General features: G+C 34.8%; 1 protein-coding gene across 4 annotated transcripts in view; it reads right to left on the bottom strand.

Annotated features, from left to right (window-relative positions):
- The window catches only part of AFG1L (AFG1 like ATPase), a 183,076-nt gene that overhangs the window by 60,240 nt on the left and 98,723 nt on the right, over positions 1–24,113 (bottom strand). For all 4 annotated transcript variants that reach the window (XM_072642991.1, XM_072642989.1, XM_072642993.1 and 1 more), the window contains exon 7: positions 20,910–20,968. In XM_072642991.1, coding sequence (XP_072499092.1) covers positions 20,910–20,968 — 59 coding nt within the window. The remainder of the gene's footprint in view (positions 1–20,909; positions 20,969–24,113) is intronic.

Raw genomic sequence — 24,113 nt, 5'->3', positions numbered from 1 at the left:
TGAAGAATTTTGTTTTCTGATTAGTTTGAAACCAGTGTGTTTTCCTACCTGACTTCTCAGGTATGCTAGATTTTTTTTTAAGAATTCTCTCATTTTTCCACAGAGTATCACCAGATATTTTATTATATCATGGGTTATCTGTTATGTCAGCCAGTTTCTGGGTAATCTGAAGAATTCTTCCAAATCTATCACTAAAGGTAAACTAGATCTGTGAAAATATGTAAAGGATGGCATCTGATGGCATACCTGATGAAATTATAAAATGTAGAGGTGAATCACTGCACCAACAGGTGTAGGGTCTCTTTCTCAGTGTTTGGAACTCTGAGGTAGAATCATGGGTCTTCAGAGACACCATTCATTATCACCATCTATAAAAGCAAAGGTGAAAAATCTGACTATGTTAACTGTTACTGCATGATAAGAGCTCTTGGTCACAAGGCCAAGGGTTTATTTTGTTCACTACATTGCTAATTATGTACATTCTAAATTTTAGAGTATAGTTAGACTCCCAACATATTATATCACACATTGCTATTGTTTGAAGCCAGGCACTGGAAAAACCTAAGGACAACATTAAGAATGCTACAACAGATTTGGTTTTTAATAATTCTTCATTAATACACATTAACTAAGACATTTATATTCTAGAGCCTAGAAAGCTGGACAAATTAGCATTGATGAAAATTAACTGGTTTCGTTTCCCATCACAATTGATAACATAATAAAGGATGTTATTGGTTTGAAGAGCGTTTCTGCTCTCAGGAAAAATGATTATACTTAAGCAAGTTGTGGCCCTCCGTTGTAGCATTTCAGATCACAAGATTACAGGTTTAAAACCAAAAGGGACCCAAAAGGCTATTTACTGTAACTCTCATTTTACATCAGAAGAAACTGAGGCCTAGAGAAATTGAGCAATTTGTCAAGTTAGTCAAGAAATACACATTTATTAAACACATATTATGTGCCAAGCACTGCGCTAGGTACTAAAGATCACACAGGTATCAGAGATGGAATTTGAACCCCTACTCTTGGATACCAAACCTAATACTTCCCCCACTGTACTAAAATATCTTGGAGCCATACAGATAGGAGAATGTGACCAGGCACAGCCATATTTATAAAACTGTCACTGTTTCATATGAGCTAATAATAAACAGGTTGGCAATAGGCAAAACCTATAAGCAAACAAAAATCACCAGCAGCACAAGACTTCTATCTTTAACTACATTCAACCATCTCAATAATTACTCTGATCTAAGTACTTTGATTTTGCACTGTTGAGTATGTTGCTGACCATCAACAAATAAAGGTATTCTCAAAACTACCATGAGCCACATCCCATTGCAAGATGAGGGGTACTTATTAATTCCAGCACAACTTTCCAATTTTTGAAGAATGATTTTTTTACTATGTAAATTCAACTGTGGTATTTGACTTTTAAAAATACATAAATGAAACCCACTCCTCCACCCCAAAAAGTATCAAACTAATGAAATTGTTGTGATTTTTATACAAAGTTAGTATAATGGAATTTATGTGATAACTCAGAAACTTGTGCTTTGTACACACAATGGATAATGACAAAGTGATCATACCTAGTCGCTCTCCTTGACAGAATGGGATGTTGGCTGGATGAAACTGCAGCCACTCTCAATCTTTAGTTTCAGCACATAAATAGCATTTAAAATTAATACTCACTCCCTTTTTCCCCCTCTACTAAACCTATGCAAAAATACTAGTATTCTCATCAGGAAAGAAATGAAAAAAGAAAACTACAAAACAATGTATGAATAATTTCTACCCCACTTAAAAAATTTCCTTTACTCATTTTTCCAACTGAAAATCCAAAATTACAGTTAGAGTTCCCATATCATAATATTTTCCTTCTCTCTATCTACTATCAAGTAGTATGATATACAATCTCCAAAGAAAAAAGAAACCACTACATCTGTACTGATTTATTTACCATAAGATCACAGATTTAGAGCTGGATGGTAAGGAATATTTACTTCTTAGAATTTTCTTTTTCTTTTAATAAATGATCCAAAGTGGATAACTTTTCTACCTAACATGTATAACCACACTGAAAGTCTATAAATACATACTGTAGAATGTGGTTAATTCCTATTATAATCACAATTTCTGGATTAGTAAAGGAAAACTCACAGCTGTGGAACGCATAATTTAACAAGATGATCCTTGTTCATTTACAGAATTGATTATGAAGGGGCTAGGTATCTAGGATAACGTTTGTGAATTATCTGAACTCCAGTTTGACTTCCTTTTCCCTCTATTTTATTAATTTTGTTATTCATTAGCATTTATATTAGAGAATGGAAAGTCTAGGAGAAGGAAGGTAAAACTCAGTCAATTTTGCTGCTTATTAGTAGCTCTGGCAAAAGTGCTAGTGAAGACAATTGGAAGGTCTGGGGAATACTGAGTTCATTACTTGGTACTTTCTGCACTAACTTTCAACTATGGATAATTAGAGGTTGTCTATATTTTAATACAAAAGAGAAAGCTGAAGAATCGATCATTGGTTAAATGAGGCATGGCACCTTCCTTACACACAGAAGTACTTTGTAAATGTTAGCTGAATTGAACTAAAGTGAATCGAGACCATGGCATGAATTCTAGCCACTAATAACAAAAGATACATTCTGAGCAGTTTAGGGAACACAGTGGCATTTAAAATAAATCGAGTGTGTGTATAGAGAGCTAGTGTCATAACACAACATTATGTGAGGTTGGTGATATAAGTAATTTTTATCTCAATTTTATAGATTATGGAAACTGAAGAGTCTTGCCCAATCTAAAAAATTTCAGAGCCGGGATTCTAATCCAGGACCTTTGACTTTCAAGAGTAGTGGAGTGCTCTTTGTACTTACTCTATCACACTGCCATTGTGGTGTCAGCAAAGCAGAGTGAAAAATCCTCTGTGGTAGGTAGGAGCCAGGCAACCTCAATTCTAGCTCAGTCAGAAGCTGTCAGCTCTGTGTGATCATGGGCAAGTTGCTAAATTAAATTTTACTTTCTCTTATCTACAAAATGGAGGAATTGGACTGGAGTCTGATAATCTCCTCCAGCTCTGAAATTCTATGGCTCTCTCTATAAAATGTATAAAGGAAAGAAAGGCTAGTTATACTTTGTCTCTCTTTGTCCCCATCCACCCAGATGACTGTTTCAGGCAGCAACCAAGCTGGACTAGGCAGATGGAACCATTTAGTGACCAGCATGGGGAATTATCTCACCCAATGTTTCTTCATCACCACTTTTTTCCTCTCTCAGGCAGATGTGCATATTTGCTCGTTGCTTTTTTTTTTTATTTCATCACTCATGATTCAGTTAATTTTATTTTAGACAGTATCTCATGAGAACATATCCTTTTTAACTCTCCTCTATTACAGTTCAATAAAAATCTGGCTACCCCTACCCTCTTTTTTTTTTTTTTCATTTGTGAGTCCTCTATCCCCACCCCTGCCAGGATTTTAATCATAGCTGTTACGTATGAATAACGATATTAAAATATGCAGATCAAGAAAAAGAAGGCTATAATGTTTGAAATGATATTAGACATAAAGAACCAAATCTCCAAAGCCCAGGAAAGCATCAAAAAGTCTCTTTCAGAGTTTCTGCAAAAATCTTCATCTACCTGCTTCTCTCTTCTCATTAAATCTGCTTCTCCTCATATACTGTCACTCAAGATAAACTTTTACATTCAATACTGTTTTTTGCTTTGTTCATTACTGTCCTTGCAATATATTTTCTAATATTTTTCATTGCAAATCTACAGTAATTTATTTAGCCTATGAACTAAATAATTTTTGTGAAGTCAGCCCCCAACAGACTAAGTGGACTCAGTGTGGAAGATTGTGGGAGGAGGTCAAGTCTCTTAGGGTGGGATGGGCAGGTATAGATGAGCTGTGCGATCTGCATCACTGGAAGGAGTACGCACACATCAAAAAAATCACAAAGTAAGTAAGATGAAAGTAACCAGATCTCAAAGTTTGTGAGCCTCCTTAGGAGAACCATGGAACTCTTCATCATACTCTAAGTTATAGTATAATACAGTTAATAAATTGATTGCATCTTAAAAATGCAAATCTTAACATTACTCTGCTGTTACTATTAGCTAGGGAATATAATAAAACTCCAAGTATTTTTAGAGGTAAATTGTAAAACATGAGGATTGCCAAAATGAGAATTAAGGTTCAAGTTAGTTATTATAAACATCATGAGCATCTCTGCAGTAAATGAATAACTCCTTTTCATAGGTTTGAATTTAAGCACACAGATTTACATAGTATTTTTATATTAATTACACATGTATGTGTTTATGTATACCTATTTTTTTATAAAAAGAGACAGCATATACATAATACCATTGTGTACAACTTGGATAAAAGGGGAAATATAAGTAACTTTCCATCTATGTTTTTAAATGCAGGATTTATAGTAAATGAATATTTAAGGTAAATTGAGCCAAGCATTCCTGATACATTACAATGCAAATGAAAACAACTGAATCTACTAAGATCAGAAAAAGAATTTCTTAGATATTTTGCAGTCTAAAAAACTTGGCCAAACTATTGTTCAATATGCACACAGTTTGTGTCTTTATGCTCAGATGTTGTTGAAACAGCAGACTTAAAAGAAATAATGTCAATGAATCCTACCAAGCACTATACATGACCTCTGGGGTAATTAGCAATCATTCAAAAGCAACAAGACTAAAATGTTCTATTCTTTATTACTGTCAGCTCTTATCTTGATCAGCATTTTAATAAAGATGGTTCGTTTCTAAGACAGTTTCATGAATCAGTCATAATTACATTCTGACATGCAGTGAATAGTAAAGCAAAACTAAATATCACTTCATCAACCTTTCTAACCTTTATGCAAGTATTAACTGTAAATAATTTTTACACAATCCTACAACAGGAAATCTGCATATTTCTTAGCTTTGTACATACTTTACCCCAAATGAATTTCCTGTGACCTATACCTGAAAAACACAATCAGCCATAATTATTCAGTCTTGTGAGATGTTCAGGTGTTGCCTTTCAGAGTTCAAATCAACTTCAAATACAAAAGGCTACTTTATTCTGCCTAATGGCAAAATATGCAAAATGGGTTAACTAGCCAAAACCATTTCAGAGCACAGTGGCTTAAAAGAAATAGTTGACTGTTTTAACTTTAATAATAAAAAAGGCACAAAACACCTCCCCCCCCCCCCACTGAAACCATCACAACAAAAAATATGCTGAAGCCATGCTTAATAAAAAATAGATTAATATGTTACTCGTTAAGAAATGCATAGTTCACAACAAATGCACGTAATCTGATGACTAAAATATATTAAAAGCAGCAGAAAAATCCAAATACTTAAGAACTGGGAGAAGGATTTGAAATATAATTTCAAGATGTCTAATGGAAAAACTTTTCAAATCTTTTATCAAATAAAACTTGGATACATGATGGTGCTATTGGGTACAATGTGGCAACTGTTAAGGATGACATATCACTTCTCTTAGAGCTTTGAAATTCTAAATTTCATTTTTCTATAAAATTAATTTAACATTTCAGATACTATAACATGAAGAGAATTTAACCACCAGACATAACAGATCCTATATCTCAACTGATGCTGATTTATACTTCAGAGAAATAAATAACAAACAACATGCTTTCTCAACAATAACCTTTTTCATCTCAAGAGGGCAAAAAAAAAAAATAAATGGTCTGGGGTAGTGGTGACTGCATTAGCAAGATTCACAATTCTCTATCTTTTTTCTCGACAGTTTCTTGCACGTAGTAGGTATTCAATAAATGCTTAATGGAACAGAATTGAATGGAAATAAAACTGCTAAAGTCTAGAAAGTGCTCCCATTGTGTACTGTTACCAAGCTTTTATTCCTTGGGTATAGATAAGTAGACCAAAACTTTTTCATGCTAAGTCCTCACTTAACATTTTATTTCATCTAATTTTTAAAAAGTTCTAGCCAACGAAAAATCAATCAATGCTTCCAACGTAATTTATCGCTCTTATGTTATTTTTAAAGAACAAAAATCTTCCCAAAACAGAGATTAAAGAGGTTTATACAGAAATGCAAATGAACATAGCAAGCAACATTTCCATACTGCATTAAAGCACACAAATGTATAAATCTCATCCATGAATAGCTTTGTGTTTAAATTGACCATTTCTGTTTCTGTCCTGAAGGTTACTCTATGCTCTTAATGGAGGTGAAAGCAGGGAAGGGGAAAGAAGTGTTGATTTAAGAAAACAGACTTCCCAGAATTTAAAAAAAAAAATGTGATTAAGATTTAAACAAAGGCTAAAGATGGCTTACTTTTAGATGAGGTCCACTACCTCATTACCAACAACTGAAAACTTGTGATGCATTTTGTTTCAAGAGACTCCCAAAGTCCTTGCTGTAAAGCAGACTGGGGGGTGCAGAGTCCATTCACTCTTTCTGTATCACGACCATTATGTAAGAAACATAAAACACTGCCTTTATGTGGCCAAGACACAATGACTCTTCCTACTTCAAAGCATTTTTGCCACTAGGGTTTTTTCTTCAAAATTTATTCAAGCTAAGGGCAGAGAGACGACAATTCCTACACGCTAATTACGCCTAATTATCTATTCCCTTTTTTGACCAACTTCGGCCAGTGTTATTCGCCATCGGGGTTTCTCACAGCCTCCCTTTGCCCTGTCCACCCGGCCCAACAGAAAAGTCTTTGAAGAAAACAGTTGTGGCTTTTTAGAATTTTCACAATATAGAGTTCGAGCAAATGAAATAATCATTCTATTAGTTTTGACACATTTATGTGCTAAATATGAAGACTTCTTGGTTAATTTGGCAAATTCCTCACAACTCTTCATGGTTAGAATCACTGGTAACACCCTCTCTTATAGGAGCTTCTCCTCATGCTTTCTTTTCATGATCTAAATGAAATGTTTATTGGATTAAAGTTCTTCTCTGCAGACCTCCATGGTGGCCTGTGACAAAGAGCTTAAAAGCTTTATTAATTGGCTTGAGCTTTCAGGGAGGGGAAAGAGAGGACCTTATTTCACATGACATCACAAGGAAAGAAAACTGCCACGTGTAATTAAACTAATTTATCCTGCTATCCAAAGAACCAATTCCTATATATCTTCAATATATTTCCATTAAATCATTTTTGTAATCCAAGAAGCGATTCCCTGTAATTTAACTGAAAAGAGTTATTTATGATCTAAAAGGGAAGAAACTTGAGCCCCAAGTAACATACACCAAGAAATATGGTCTGTAATACTACATTAAACAAATTATATAAGATTTTAAAATAGTTCATAGTAATGGGGGAGGGGGATGCTTGCTGAAAGGTTAGCTATTTTATATAATATAGATAATGAAAAGATTATAAATATACCCTCATCCAAAATAAGAATTAACTTGGTAGGCTTTGAATCATACAAGATCTAGCTATTTTCACATCTTGTGATACATGGGCAGATACATGAGGAATATATTACAATAAGTAAAATAGTTATTTTTCCTAAGATAAATATATCATATACTATTATAAGATTAAGTTCAAAGAACCAGCGCAAAAATTATTTTAAAATGCTTCATGTATTATAAAAAATTACTAATAATCTTACATCAAATCACTTAGCTTCTCTATATTATCTTCTACAAATCACATTAACCTGTTCAACTAAAACTGTTTATAATTGTCAGTAACTCAAATAATTATTTTCATGTATTGAAATATTTGTTCCCCAAAACAACAATCCTTTTTGATTTTGCAGTTTACTCTGATATTTTAATTTTTTATTTCTTTTCATGAAAAAGTGTCTTATAGGTGAAGACATCACACATGCAAAGGGTTAATCCCAGCAGCTGACTCAGGTGACAGTGAGCTCCCCAGAGGTCAGAGAGACTGACAATGGCCTCAAACACTGGTTTTGATTATCTAGCATCATGAAAGCTTTGGTGCTATCTTAGGGTTATAATGAACAAACTGACAAATCAATTTCACCAGTGAAATGAAAATCTTGGAGAGAAAATGGCAAATATCAGCTTAGCAAGTCAACAAATGCTAATGCAGGTGGCTGGACAAAAGCTGAACAATAAAACATTTCAACTGAGAACTAGAGGCAGATTTTCTGTAGCCTCTAACTGTAGGTTATTCCAGGGTATCATTCTCATCAAATTTATGTTCAAGCAGTTAAGATTCCTTTTAGAAGACTCCTTAAAAAACTATCACCAATAAATGTTTGAATACAAACAATAAAGGTCACTCAGAAGAAATAAAGTCATTACACAAAAATTAGACAACCAGACGGTAAACCAAGTCAGAATGTTTTCTAATCAAAAACTCTTTAAAACTAGGACTGCTAGATTTTTTCTTCAAAAAAATAAAAAAGAAATAAAATTGCAATAATAAATGCTAGTCTTATTTTCTCTGATTTGTAGATTTAATTCAAATTAATGTAAAAAATGAACATTTGAGAATGTGAGATTGGCTATTTTTGATATTATTTTATAGCAATAATATCAATGATCTCTAATCAACCAACCTATTACATAGCTAAAATAAGTATTGAGTTTTAAAGTATATATTCTGTGTAAGAAACTTAGGATAGACAACATATTTGTCAGTATTAAAGTACACAGACATAACAACAAATTTAAAATTACTGATAAACATACCATTAAAGACATTATATATGTTAGTGCACAGAAACACATTCCAGAGGGCAAAAAACTCCACAAAAAAACCCCCAAACAAACCAAAAAACACCATGCTTCAGACTTTCTACCCTATATAAAGCTGTATACCTACAGATTAAGAAAGTCTCAGTGAAAACAAAAATGAAATTTAGGTTGAGAGGTTTTCTTTTTAAAAAAAAAAAAGACTAAGAAGAATATAAGTACCAATGTGACTATAAAAGTTTTTAATAGAAAGAATCAAATTGAATGCTTTAAATGGAAAACGGGTCTTTCTCTCTATTTGGGATTTAAAGGGCTTCTGAATTCACAAAGCAATCCAATACATTAGAAAAAGATAAATTTTTGTGGACTAAACAGATCTTCATCCCAATTTAAAACAGGACCTATCTGGAATATCTGAGATTGCAGAAATATGATAACTGGTTGAAACAATTACCAAATTCAATTAACAATTCAATTACCAAAGAATGGCAATAATACCAGGTAGTCCAGTTGAAATTAACACAAGAAAAAAAATTCACTCTTTTTCATAAAAATGTCATTTGGCCCCTCTTTCAACTATGGAAATTCTAATTAATGTTTACAATGCAATCAGATTCTGTTCAATGATGCTTATACTGTGGAAGCACTTTTAAAGTAGTTTCATGTTTTAAAAATGTATGAAAATGAAAGCACCTTTCCAAAGGCAGCTAATCATAATTAGATTGATGTATTTCTAAAGGTACTGAAGCCTTTTATATTTATACTTGGACCATTTTCTCCTTTATAACTCACTAAGCTTCCTCTCTTTTATCAGTGAAATAGCTCTTGAAATCCCACCTTCTTCATGACCTTCCCACATAAACTGTTCTGATATATGATTTCCATTGTAAAAAAAATTAACTGCTTCTACAAAAATATTTCATTGATGTATATAGCCTGTTTAGAAAGCTGTACATTTGTCTGTGTGCCTTTGGGTATATTTGTAGACGTTGCCATTGTCCATTATAAACTACTGGAGTACAGACTGGGTCGATTTAGCTAAACTTTACAAGTGTCCTTAATAGTGTCTATGTGGGCAGAATATCCTGTAAGAGTCAGGATTCTAACTTAGGTCTGTTGAGGACAAGTCCATCTCTCTAATGTACTGTTCTGCTTTCCCAACAATAAAAAGTCTTGTTGGTTCTGCCTCCGGAACACTCTTTACATCAATCAGTCCCACTTTTTCAATTTATACCACAACCTCTTTAATTCAGGTCCTCATCCCTGTTTGTCTGGACCTCTGAAACTCCTTCTTTTTAAAGTTCAATTTCATTTTAGTTTCAAATTCTGTCCCTCCCACCTTCCTCTCCTCCAACAATTGAAAAAAAGTAAGAAAAACAAAATCCATTACAAGTATTTATAGTTAGGCAAAACAAATTCCTGTATTAACTATGTCAAGAGGAAAAGAAAAGGAAGGAAGTAAAGAAAGAAGGGAGGAAAGAAGGAAGGAGGAAAAGGTGCTTTCATCTGCATTAAGTTCTTCTCTGACTGGATGTTGATAGCATGTTTCATCATGAGTCCTTTGGAACTGTGGTTGATCATTGGGTTGATCAGAGTTCCTAAGTCTTCAGTCATTTATTTTTTACATTATTGGTATTATTGTATAAACTGTTCTGTTTCTGAACCCTTTACTTTGCATCAGTTCATACAAGTCTACCCAGGTCTCTCTGAAACCTCCCCCTTTGTCATTTCTAGCATCACAATAGTATTACCTCACCTTCACATATACAACTTGTTCAGCCACTCCCCAGTTGATAAGTACCCCCTGGAATAAAATACAAACTCCCCAGTTCAGCAACTGAAGCTCTTCACAATTTGGCTCTGACCTATCTTTTCAGGCTTATTGCACGTTGCTCCCTATCACATACTTTTATGTTTCAACCAAACTGACTAAAATTGTTATCCCTTGCACAAGGTATTCCATATCCCATCTCCAAACCTTTGCAGTGGCCTTTACCACATCAAACAGACTCTGTCATCACCTCTTTCTCAAAAAACCCCTGGCTTCTTTTCTTTCAAGGCAATTCAAGTGCCATTTTCTACCTGAAGTCTGAGTTGATTGATCTCTCAGCTGTTAGTTCCCTTTTCCAAAACAACTTTTCATTTATTTTTGTATATGTCTTATATTTAATTGTCCACATACATGTTGCCCCCAAGGGCAATAAAATCTCCCAGAAGACAAGTTCTGTTTTGTTTTTATCTTTGTTCCTCTAGCACAGTGCCAGGGACATCCCCATTTGCCAAATAAATGCTTGCTGAATGACAGCAGTGCTTTAATTTCATAAAACATGAGACTGTTATGAACAGACAACAATCTAACCAGATACGAGCAATGGGATTTACGTTTCCTTCTTTCCATGCAGGTAGAAGCTTCAGAAGGGTGGTTGTTAGGAGAGATATGAGTTTTATATTTGGGTCAAAAGTTAGCAGGAAGAAGACTGAGCACTGAGCAGAAGTGAGATGGGTCACACTCTGCTGGTTCTCCTAACGCTCTATCTCCTAGGATGGCTCTTCTTTCATTCCCTTCATGCAGTATGGTGCCTTGGCAAGAACACTGGTCTGAGTCAGAAGATCTGTGTTTATGTCATAATGCTGCTACTTATTAATTTTGTGACTGTAGGCAAGTCACTCATGTCTTTGAACTCCCTTTCCCTATTTGTAAAATGGGGTTAATAATATTTATGGTGATAGCACTTTGTAAACTTAATCAGCCAACAAACATTTAGTAAGTGCTTACTAAGTGCTAAGCACTGGGCCAAACATTGGCCAGGAAGACAAAGAAAGAACAAAACCAGGAGTTTATTACATCCTAACTGAGGAGACAACAAATAGGTACACATAACATACATACAGTGTGGATGGACCATAACCTAGAGCAAAAGGAACCAGTAACTGGAGGGCCAGTGAAAGGCCTTCCATACAAGGTAGGGTTTAAGGAAAGGCAGAGAAGCTACTACAGCTCAGTAATGCTCCAAGATGATCCTTACCATGTAGCATTCAAACTGCTTCCTTCCATCTTCCTCTCCAAGTTCTAGCTGAACCTGAAGAAATCCTGAAGTAAACCACTATCTAAAACTGTAAGCTTTTATGATTGTTATTATACATCAGGGTTCTTTTGTGGCCCAGTTCTCTTTTTTCCATACTCTCTATTGGTGAACTTACTCATTTCTAGGACTTCATCCATCACCTTTTACATGTACGTTTCTCAGAGCTTTATCTCCAGACACATCTCTCCTAAGCTACAGACACACATTTTCAACGAGTTTCCCAGACAGTTCCACTAGATATTCTGAAGTCCTGTTTTTATTTCATATTTAACAAGTTTACAGCTGAACTCATTTCTGTGCCTCAGTTCCTTCATCTATAAAATGGGAATAATAAAGGCTGCACTACTTCCTGTATCAGCACTACGTTAACAGGAGCTATTGTTATCATTGTCTCATTCCTCCCCCAAACTCAAACTATCCATCCTTTCCTTCTTAAGTTCCTTTTGATTGATGATGGTCCACTCATATCCTTTAACTATAGGCACACCTCCTAAGTTCTGTCTTGATCTCTCTCTCTGTCTCTCCTCTCTTTCTTTCCTCTCTGTCTCTCTACTATCTCTGTCTCCCTCTCCTCTTTCTCCCTCCCTTTCTCTCCTCCGCTATTCTTCTCTTCTTTCTCCTATCTCGTTCTCCCTCCTCCTCTTCTCCCACCTCCTTTCCTCTCCTCTCTCCTTTCCTCTCTCTTTCTCCCCCTTCATTTCTCCACTCTTCTACTTCCTGTCCTCATCAGCTCATGTAAGTTTGATTATCATCTCAATGTGTATATCTCCCAGATCTATATTTCCAGCCTACTATTTCTTCAGAGCTCTAGTCCAGCATCCCCAACTGCTTGTTGAACATTTTTAACATTTCCCATAGACATTTCAATATGTCTAAAACCAAACTCATTATCTCTCTACTCCCTGCCAAAAAGAAACATTCCTGTTCCAAAATTCCCTATTTCTATCAAGGGTGCTACCACTTTTCCAGTCACCCTGGTGATTCTCAACTCCTTCCCTCCCTCCAGTCATTTGTCAAACAGTCTTTTTCATCTCTTTCCTCTCTCTATTCACATGACCAGCACCCTCAACAGGCCCTTATCACCTCATCTGGGCTATGGCAATAATCTCCTGTCTTCCTTCCCTTCCAGTCCATTCTCCATATAGCTGCCAAAGTGATGTTCCAAAGGTCTAACCATGTCACTTCTCTACCCAATAAACTTGATTGGTCCTTATTTCTTCTAGGATCAAATATAGACTATATAATCTTTCGAAAATGTTTGGCTGGCTATCCAAACGGACTCTCAAAACAGGCAGTGTTCCCCCTCCTCCAACTAGAGGTCTTCAGATAAAATGCTAAAGGACCACTAGTCAGATATGTGGTAGAGTAGATTCTTGTTCAAAGGATAATACATTTTGGCAGGAAGGGACCTTAGAGACCAACTAGTGCAAGGTTCTTAATCTTTTTTGTATGCTGAAACTCTTCTTAGAATAAAATTTTAAAGGTATAAAATACATACAATTGTAGAGGAAACCATTTCTAGGAAAACAGTTATCAAAATATTTAAAAAAAAAAAAAAAAAGGTCGCAGATGCCAAGTGATTTGGCCTGGGTAGCAGAACAAGACTCAAAACTACATCCCCTACCTCCCAATGCAGCAGCATTCCAATGTACCACATAAAAGTGTCAAAGGTCCCTTTCAACTCTGCTATTCTGTGCTTCTGTGCCTTTTAGTATCCCTAGCAATTCTTTATAAGTTGCATAGTAGGACTCATTCTACATTGGCAGAAGGAGTTTACCTCGCTAGGATTTCCCTAAGCCAATGACGTTACAGGTCCAATCCAAACAAACAAAAATCAGAGAACGAGATGAGGAGAGGCAAAGGGAAGAGAGAGGTTCAGGAGAGGATAGAGTTGAAAATGGGAGTCACCAACAAAACAAACCAAATACAGAAAACTGATTATAAAGACAGGTGAGTAAAGGAATAGAAACAAAAGGTGGGACCTAGGAACCGGAGTCTGGGCTGGCTGAAACATCACCCAGACCACACCAACTTGGGATTACTAGTGTTGATCTCATTCCTCTCCTTTACTCGTCTTTTTTTTTCTTTGTAAAGAGCATGCAAGGAACAAAGAGAAGAAATACTATACTAAGGCATGAAAGAAGGAAAAACACAGCCAACAAAGACAACTCTGAATGTGAGTGGGATGAACTGATCCACAATGAATGAATGAATGAATGACAAAGTGCTTTCCATGTGCAGGGCAGCACCGTGCTAGGCAAAGGAAAAACAAATGCAGAAGGAAGACGTTTCTGTACTCATGGAGATAATATTATAATGGGGAAACTGACCCATGCAGGGCAATGGTGGCAAGGAAAGGAGTTTGAATGTAGGGAATTTAATAAAGGGAGAAAAAGTGGCAAGAATGGATTAGAAAACAGAATGCAGTAGGGTGTTTATAGGAAAAATATTTAAAACAAATTCATACAGTTAAATGATGGGTTATATTTCAGATGAATAAAAGAAAAACAAAGGTGGTAATTATGATCTTGGATAATTAAAGTCTAAAAGTGAATATGGTTTAAAAAGGTGAACAAGGAAATGACATCATGCTTAAGGGCACTGTGGATAATGAAATTATAGCAATTCTTTTTATTGTTATTATTAAATACATATGTATTAAATGTCAAAACATCTACATATTTTAAGGGGAACACTGACAAAACCACAGAGACAAAATAGGCAGTAAAGTAACAATTGTCAGAGACTTCAAAGTGTCCCTTTCAGACCTAGACTAGTCTAATGAAAAAGATGAACAACTAGGAAGTTAAGGACCTAAATAGAATTTTTAAAATGTTAAGTAATTCTATAATCGATTACTGAATGGGAATAAATATATTTCTTAGTTTTATGTGGCACCTTTAAAAAACAGAACATGTGCTAGCACATAAGAAACTTATAAATAAATGCAGATTGTGTATATTAAATATAATATTTACTAATCCCTACACTAAATTAATAATCAATAAGGGGAATTTGAAAAAAAGATTCAGACTTAAATGATGACTTCTTACACAACATTACTCCCTTCCATGTTCTTTATGGTCTACCCATGCTGGCCTACTTACTATTTCTCACACATGTCACTCCATGCCCTATTTCAATGCTTTTTCACTGATTCTCTCCAATGCCTTTTAGAATCCTTGGCTTTCTTCAAGTCTAAGCAAAATGTCACCTTCTGTAGGAGGCCTTTCCCTGTGCCCCCAGATGCTAATGCTTTCTCTCTAATGTAATTTTGTATTTGCTTTGTCAGTATCTTGTATAACAGAAGTATTAGAATATAGCAGTAGCAGCAGCATAGATGTGTGTGTGTGTGTGTGTGTGTGTGTGAATATAAACTTCTTGAGGGTAGGGACTGCTTTTCACTTTATCTTTGTATCTCCAGCACTTAACACAGTACTGGGCATACAATAGGCACTTAATAAATGCTTATTGACTGACCAAATAATGTAATACTAAAGAAAGTGTGGATCAAAGAACAAATTGTAAAAATTGTAAATAATTTTATCAAAGAAAACTATCACATTGAAACAATATAACTTTTTGGATGCAGCCAAAGCAATCCTTAGGGGAATATTTATGTCTCTAAAGACTTTCATCAACAAATGAGAGGAAAAAAAAAGATATTAGTGAATTAAGCATGCAACTTTTTAAAAAAAATTTAAAACCACAAATGGAAAATAGAAGTTCTGAAAAATTAACAGTGAACAAAATTGAAAACAAAAATCTATTGATTTGATAAGTAAAACAAGGACCTCATTTCTGAAAAAAAAAGGTAAAAGAAAATGGAAAGAAAAATCATTAGCCAATTTGATCCAAAAGAGAGGGAAAAGCCAAATTACCAAAATAAAAAATGAAAAAAGGTGAATCTGTAATAGATGAAGAGGAAATAAAGAACGCTGTTAGAAACTTTCTTACCCAATTATTTGCCAACAAAACCAAAAATTTAAATAAGATAGACAAATATTTATTAAAACATAAAATACCCTAATTAACAGAACAAGAAATAGAAAATTTAAACAACCCAATCTCTGAAAAAGAAAGTCAACAAGCCATGCATGAACTCCCAAGGAGAGGAAAAGTGCCATATGAGCTTACAAGTGAATTCTATCAAACATTTAAAAAATTAACTGTAATATTATAGAAATTGTTTGCAAAAAGAGATACCATTTTACCAAATTTTTTAATGAGACAAATAGTTTAGTGATATACAAACCAGGGGGGAATAAAAGAGAAAGAAAACTATAGATGAGAAAGAAAATTTTAGACAAATAGCTCTGATGAACATCGAGACAAAAATGCTGAACAAATATTAGCCAAAAGGCTACAGCAAGGTATTAAAAATGTATTCATTATAAATAGATTGTCTATGCTCTATTCCTGCACTTCTCACTATCTACTCCTCTTCTAATCCTTTACTACCTCACTTCTGTCCCCACCAATCTAATGAAGCTTCTCTACCAAAGGTCATTGTTGACCTCTTCATTGCCAGACCTGAGGGCCAATTTTCAGTCTTCATTGTTCCTTCTCTTTTTGCAGCTTTTGGCATGCTTGACTACCCTCTCCTCCGACTCTGGCCAACACCATACTCTCCTAGTTGAGGTCCATCTCTAGTTGTCCTGATGTATATTTTGCCACTGGATCCAGATGGCTCCAGAGGAGAGAATGAAGCTGGTGACTTTGCATGACCTTCCTTCACTTAGATCCAAATCACTTTCAAGTCATGGCATCGCCTTCCTGACAACTTTCCTAATTATCCACCTAGCTTTCTAATTGCTCATGTTCTTTCTGTTCATCATTTTCCCCAGTCCTGCTCATCTGGGGGGCATAGGACTGGATGAAGGGTCAGCAAGACCTGAATTCAATCCCACATCAGACACTCCCTAGCTGTGTGACCCTAGGCAAGTCACTGAATCTCTGTCAACCTCAATTTTATCATGTGTAAAATGAGAGTAATGATAGTGCCTAACTCATAAGGTTGCTATGAGGATCAAATGGCATACTATATGCGTAGCGGTTTGCAACCTTACATAAATACTATAATTATAATGAAAAACTTTAGCAGTAAGACCAAACAACACAGTCATTCATGAAATCAGCTTTGTAATTCGTGATTTGAAAATAATACAAAAAGTAGTTAAGACAAATTCAGCTAAACAGGAGGAAGTATTAGTACAATGGCTCGCAGTGGTTCTCACTGTGTTCCATTTCAGTGTAACATTCTCGTTAACTAGGTGCTGACCTCAGCAGTTTCTAAGTTGCTGAAGGGGTGCATGGGTTAAATCTTTATATTCTTTAAATTTTGGACAAAGCCCAGATGCTTGTCCTAATGATGGTGCCAACAGTCCCCAGTGAAAGTTCTCCCAAAGGGCCTGTCTTTTACCCCTCCTCTTTTCTGTCTACACTTCTCACCAAGGCTTAACTGCCTTTTTTATGTAGATGACACCTAAATCTAGACCTCCAGTTTCCATTTCTGTTTTGAGTACATAAGATCATAGACATGGAGTTGGAAGGGATATTAGAAGCCACCTAGTCCAATTCCCTCATTTTACAGATGAGGAAACTGAATTCTAGACTCCTACCTATTCTTCCTCTTCCTCCAATCCTTCTTACTATTGTAAGAATAATCTTTCCTATATGAAGACCTCAATTAAAATATTTTCTGGAGTCCCTAATGTCCAATGAATGAAATTTAAGCTTCTTTGCTTGAATCCACAATCTGGTGCCAAGTCCCTTTCTATCCTTGTTTCATATTAATTCTCTCCAATTCTATTACTTGTACTCTAACCAAATTGGACATCTCCCGGAAAACACACTGTGGATTCAATATTCTGTGCCTTTGCTTATATTGTTACCAAGGATCAGAATATCTTCTCTCCATCCCTTCTCCTACTGAGGTCCTGTCCAACTTTTAAAGCCCAACTCAAAAGCCATCTCATCCATAAAATCTTCTCTAATTGCCTTAGCTGGGAATGATCTTCCATTTTGGTCCTCACACAGCACCTGGTTTCATCACTCTAACACATTCATGACATCATATTTTGTAATATAGAAAACCATGCTTGTACTTTATTCCCCCACTAGACCATTAACTCAAGGAAAGACGTGACAGTATACATTTCCTATAACATTACACAGTCCTTTGCACAGAGTAGATGGTTAATAAGTGCTGATTATAGTTGACTGTAATTGCATTTACAAAACTGCTTCCCACAAACCTCAGTGTTTGGGCCTAGGTGATGCAGAAAAGGACAGTTCTGAACTGGACTACGTGGTTCTTGAGCAGATGTGACACATTAAGGTCACATGTCTTAAAATTGAATCCAGACTCAAAAATTGAAAACAAATGGACTCTCTGTCTTCAGTCCAATTAGTCAACATCTCTCCACTTCTACTTTCCTCTGTTATATGTAAATAATAACATTTCCTAGCTAAGAGTCTATAAATACTTCCATTGGCTTCCTTAGACTCCATACTATAATCACAAAATTACTATAGTGGTTAAAAAACTAACCAAAAACTTGAATTACAGAGGTACATATCAAGGAAATAAGGGGATACATAGTTTTCCTCTTTTCCAAGAGTTTTTCTACTTTGCTTCCTTATAACCTCTCATTCTCAGACAAGGATTCTCTCCATATCCTATAGCAACGCTGACTTTTATTATATGTCATCCAAACAATGTCCTGTACCAAGACCAAAGAGTAAGAGCATAGAGAGTATAGCAGCTCCTACCTGTGAACCCTATGATCTGTGAGGAAGACTGGGTTATAGTGTTTGACAATATTTCTTCACACCCAGGACCCAATCAGAACAGTTCCATGAAAACTATTATAACTGGTTACTCAGGCTAGTTTTGTGCTTTACTATGGCCTTGTCACATATTAAATGTTTGACAGAAAACCTAGATGTGAGGAAGAGTTTATTATTTCTAAATAATACTTAGTTTATAAAATGTAAGCTACTTGAGGGCAGGAACTAATTGATTTTTGATTTGTGGCCTGATTAATTAGTCTCCTGGGTCTTTATGGGGTGTTGAGTATACTTATGGATTGTCAATGTTTTTTGTTTCTTCTTTTCTTTGCCTGTCTACTTTTGTATCATTTTACTACGGATACAATGGTAGCAGCAACAACAAACAGATGGAGAAGTGATATGGAGCTGACTTCATACCTTGTCCAATATCAGAGTAGAAAATATGAAGTTATTAGTAAAAGTAAAGTTTGGAGAAATCATCTTTTGCTTTTCCATAATCAGAATGCACAAGCTGCAAATTAGCCAGATAAACTCTGAACTCTCTTCATTCGGAGAGCTCTTTTTTCCCTCTTTTTACATTTTGTGTATTTTCATGTGCTATTTTTAGCACGTTTCCCCTACTTTGTACGTTTATATTTTTGTATCAATATGTACAATATTATTTTGGAGTTGTGGTTCACACAAAAACTCTATTCCATTTTCTCAAATAAGAGATAAGTAAGAATGTAAAGAGCTAAAGAGGCTAAGGGAAAGAAAAACACATCAATGACACAAGTCGCCTTGGAAAACAATACTTCTTTTCTATGGTTATAAATACCTCAGAGGAATTAAAATACTTCTGGGGCCTAAAATTGTTCATGAAAACAGACATTTATGTTTTCTTCAGCATAGTCTGAAAACTCATTTGATCCATTTCATCAGTAATTGCAATGAAAATGTAATTTGGGAAAATCAAATGACTGTCCTTACGATGAAAATTAATGATTTTTATTGCTTTTTCTTAATAAGAGAATTTTCTAGACTGTCCAACTTTTTAAAAAGCTTATTCTTTCCTAGCCTTGTTGATGTTACATAAAATAGCATCAACTGCATTAAAAACATTTCATGGAAAAGCTTAAACAGCATGATCCAAAATATGTAATTAAAAATCACAAGTATTCTATTTTGCTAGAGGCCATTTATTTCTTATAGTATTCATCACAGCCTGCCTTGAATCACAGATGTCTATATCCATTTTTTATCTACTCTACTGATTTCAAACACTTTGAGGGCAGAAATTCATGTTTATATCCCATATATTGCCTAGCAGAGTCTGGTATACATAGTAAGTGATCAATAAATACTCAACGAATTTTGTTTATTGTTCATCCTTTGTTCTAGAAGAGGACCAATGACATAGGAAGGTGATGTCTTAAAATGCACATGAATTGGATTTAAGTGAGGCAGAGCTGTGCAAAGTCATCAGCCTCATTCTCTCCTGCAGAGTCACAGGAGTCTGGTGGCAAGACACAGACCCCTCTCTCACCTTTCTCAGGAAGATGAGAAACAATTTTCCATAGCATGCGCATGCGCACATGCACGCACACACACACACACACACACACACACACACACACACACACACACACACTCTTTCTCTCTCTGTTCTGCCTGCATTTATTTGTATGCATGTGTGTATATGTTCTTACTTGACATAAAAATATGTATTAAATATGTATTATACATACATGTGTGTATATTTTCTATACAGAAATATGACATGACTATATGAAGACCACTTCAAACTAATCCCAAGCACAATGCTGTATAGAACATTTTGAATTATATACAGTAAATATTTATATGACTGCAACTTTCTCAATAAGGTACTTTGGCATAATTTCCAAATAACTCGGTGGCAACTTCATTTAAATATATTTGAATCTTTTTATAATAGAATCATTCTAAAATAGCATGTTCAGCAGATGTCAAAACATGCTAACAAAGACTGCCAACTGCATGGGAGTTTCATGTCTTCCCAAAAATACATCCATAAAGCTTTTAAAAAGTTCTACAGAGATTGTGTGCTAACCTAAATACTAAAAAATAATGAAAGGATTAATGTTTCACTCATAACAACTTACCTTATCCTACAATTATTCTTTTAATACATCTAGATAAATGCCATGCAAAAAGTTCATATCTACTTGTGTCTTTTGCTATGTCCCAGTAATAATTTAGCTGAGCAGTTCATGCATTTGAAATCAATTAAATGCTGCAAAATCTCCTTATTATTGACATGACACAAACAGTGAAGTATTCAATCACTGACTTTCCTTACCTTCAAGACAGCAATGAATGGCACAAAGTTAGCCCGTTGGAGTCCATTTTTATACAGGTCTGAAAGAAAAAATTGGCATTATCTTTCCTACTTAGCATTAATAACAATAAAAATTTTGAAAATAATAATAAATTATCTTTTAGCCTGGCAAATAAAGCAATCTACTGATAAGTAGGAGAACAAAAGAAAAGGAAGGGAAATTGATTTCCATTCCTGTGGTGCACAAAATTCATTTCAATTTTAGTAAGAATTTAGAAAAAAACAGAATAGTGCAAGAAAGCTTACCCAAAGACAGTTAATTAAATTAGGCTTAAATCTATACTGAAATTCAATAGGTGAAGTTGGGCAACAGATACATGGTAAGAATAACTTTAAATCAATAACCCAAAGTAGAGACCACATTTTGGGACATATTTTACATACAGTAAGAATCTTATTTATTTCATTTCCTAAGAAAAAGTTACATATTCTTATTTTCATTCAGGTAAATATTTTCATTAAAATCATAATAAGGATTATCTTTTAAGAAAAAAACATCAGCTGCAAGAAATAGTAAATACTCTTTCTATCAGACTGATATGATGTTTGCCATTAATGAATCAGCTTTTCAAGGTAAAGAAATTCCTTCTTTTAAAAGAAGAATTCTATATGAGATTCAGGGGGAAAGCTAACTCTCTGTGTCATAAAACATATCTTTACATTGCCTCAGGAGATAAAAAATGAGATTGCTTTCAAAAGGAACAAGAGATAAATCACAGAGGGGCCATCAAAGTTGGTATGGTTTTCTCAGAGAAAGGAGCTTTTCTCTTTAAAAAAGGACAATTGTACATTAGAACAAGGAAGAATGAAAAAAGGCCTGGGACTCAAGTAATCAGAAGAGTATTTCCAGGAATCATAACAATAAAAAAGTTTTCCATGAATATAGAGAAAGCAAATTGCATTATGTGTCCCAATTAAAAAAATATATAACATAATGTAATCTTTTGTACCTACTTAGCCCCTCTGTTTAGAGAAAAAATGGAAACATGAAGGCAGATTGGAGATGCCACATTTACTTATGGAAATAAAATATGGCCATTAAGAAACAAATTTATTCTCTTTAGAAAAACATTCATCATAACATCATTATAGTGAAGAAAGTATTTGCATGAGCTGTCTGGTTAATTAAGGACTGGAGGCTTCAATTTGGCTATGCATTAACATTTTTATTGGGGGAGTAACATAAAAGTAAGGTTATGTCATTTAGGATATGGGAATTTCATCTTTTCTATATTTCTTTAGAGCTCTTATGCTGCCAAGAACTTCACAAGTCACAGTGACTGGCATATGGTTTCCATTGCCTACTAGGTACCATAGAATTTGGTACCTAAAACTGATCCTATATAGGTTGATCATGGATAGTGGGGATTGCTAGGAGATGACAAAAGGTTTTTTAAAACCCAGTAAATTTATATCAAAAAAACATTTTTTAACAACTATGTAGAGGGCCACTGACTATTTACACAAATATGCTACCTTTAGGTTTTACTCTTAGAAAGAAAATCCTTATTGATATAAAATATGCTGAGATTTGGCAATAACTATCTGGCACTTTTTAACAGAGCACTATCAGTCAGGGTTGCAACAACCTAATCTTAGTTCTTCTACTCTGGGTTTGAGCATTTCAAGTGCTCAAGCAAAATTAAAGGTAGAACAACAATGCTTCTAGTTCCTAGAAGCTCAATAAACTTTTTCAATAGCTTTAGCAAAGGACATTTTTAGGCTCTGCTAAGTCTTTTCTAAATAAACAGAATTCATTTAGTTGGAAAGCCCTTGGTTATTCTAGGACACTTAAGTAAAAAAGACTGTATTCATTAAATTGAAGAGGGTTTTTTGCAATTCAAATATTATGTTAATTAGCTTTGCAATATATCTTTCTCCTAAAATTTTATTTGACTACCAAGAAATTTTAATCTTACTTGTTAGACTTTCTTAATTGAACCAAAAGTACTATGCAGGCATAAAGGTTTTATAACACATTCATATCAACCTTTTCCAATTATTTACTAAATACTGCTTTTAAAAAAACCCAGTGGAGTCCTTGCCTAAGATTTTTTTTTTAAGATCTCTAAACAGAGCTAAATGAGCACTTGGCCATATCAGAGAGAGTGTTGGAATTATAGGGCATTCGTTTGGTTGAGAATAATGTAAGGACCTCTAAATCCTTCACAGTGAATAACCTTAATAATACTTACAGATGAAATATGGGCAAAGAGGATTTTTAAAGTAATTACAAAGATCTCCATAAATGCCTTGGAAACTCACATGGTGGGTTTGTAGACTTTTTTCATTTGAAACCCAAATATCAAAACTAAGAAAGTCCACAATGCTTCATTATTCTTCAGGTTTATTTGGTTTTGGGGTGGGGTAGAGTGGGGTGGGGGTAGGTGGAATGAAGGAACTTACAGAAAATGTCACTAAGCATTTTAAAATACATAAAATATTTATGTCTTCATTGAGATCTCATTTGTCTTTGGGAAACTGCCGGATAGCAAGTGCTCCTTTCACTACTGATAAAAGGAAAACAGTGGGGCAGCTAGGCAGCACCATAGTGCACAGAGAACCAGGTCTGGAGTCAGGAAGACTCATATTCCTGAGTTCAAATCTGCCTCAAGCACTTCTCAGCTGTGTGACATTGGGCATGTCATTTAACCTTGTTTGCCTTAATTTCCTCATCTGTAAAATGAGCTGGAGAAGGAAATGGCAAGCCATTCCAGTATATTTGATGAGAAACACCAAATGGGGTCATGAAAAAAACAACAAAAAGAAAGGGTAACCCAAAACTACCATGTAACTATTTAGATGCTGAGTTAATAATACATTATTTATTAAATATGCTTATCGTGCTGCTAAAATATTAGTGTTTCCATTGGACAATAGGTTGCTCTTTCCCCTTCCCTGAAATCACTCCCTTTTTACTTATCTGTGTACATTTTGTTTCCTTCTGGCCCCCACCCCTACTAGAATGTAAACTGTAGGAGAGTAATGGCTATTATGTTTTTGTCTTTATATATCTCAGCATAGAGCTTGGTTGAATTGAAATAGTTTGTGATCAGCTAAGATATTTGAGGATAATCTATTTTTAAATGGAACTAACAAAGATGAGACGTAGTGAGTTAGTAAGATATATTATAGATTGCTTGTAGAAAGAGAGATTGAATATAG

This window comes from Notamacropus eugenii, chromosome 2 (assembly GCF_028372415.1).
Source record: "Notamacropus eugenii isolate mMacEug1 chromosome 2, mMacEug1.pri_v2, whole genome shotgun sequence".
NCBI lineage: Eukaryota > Metazoa > Chordata > Mammalia > Diprotodontia > Macropodidae > Notamacropus > Notamacropus eugenii.
Note: the sequence above shows the minus strand (reverse complement) of the source record. Positions and strands in the feature narration are given on the sequence as shown.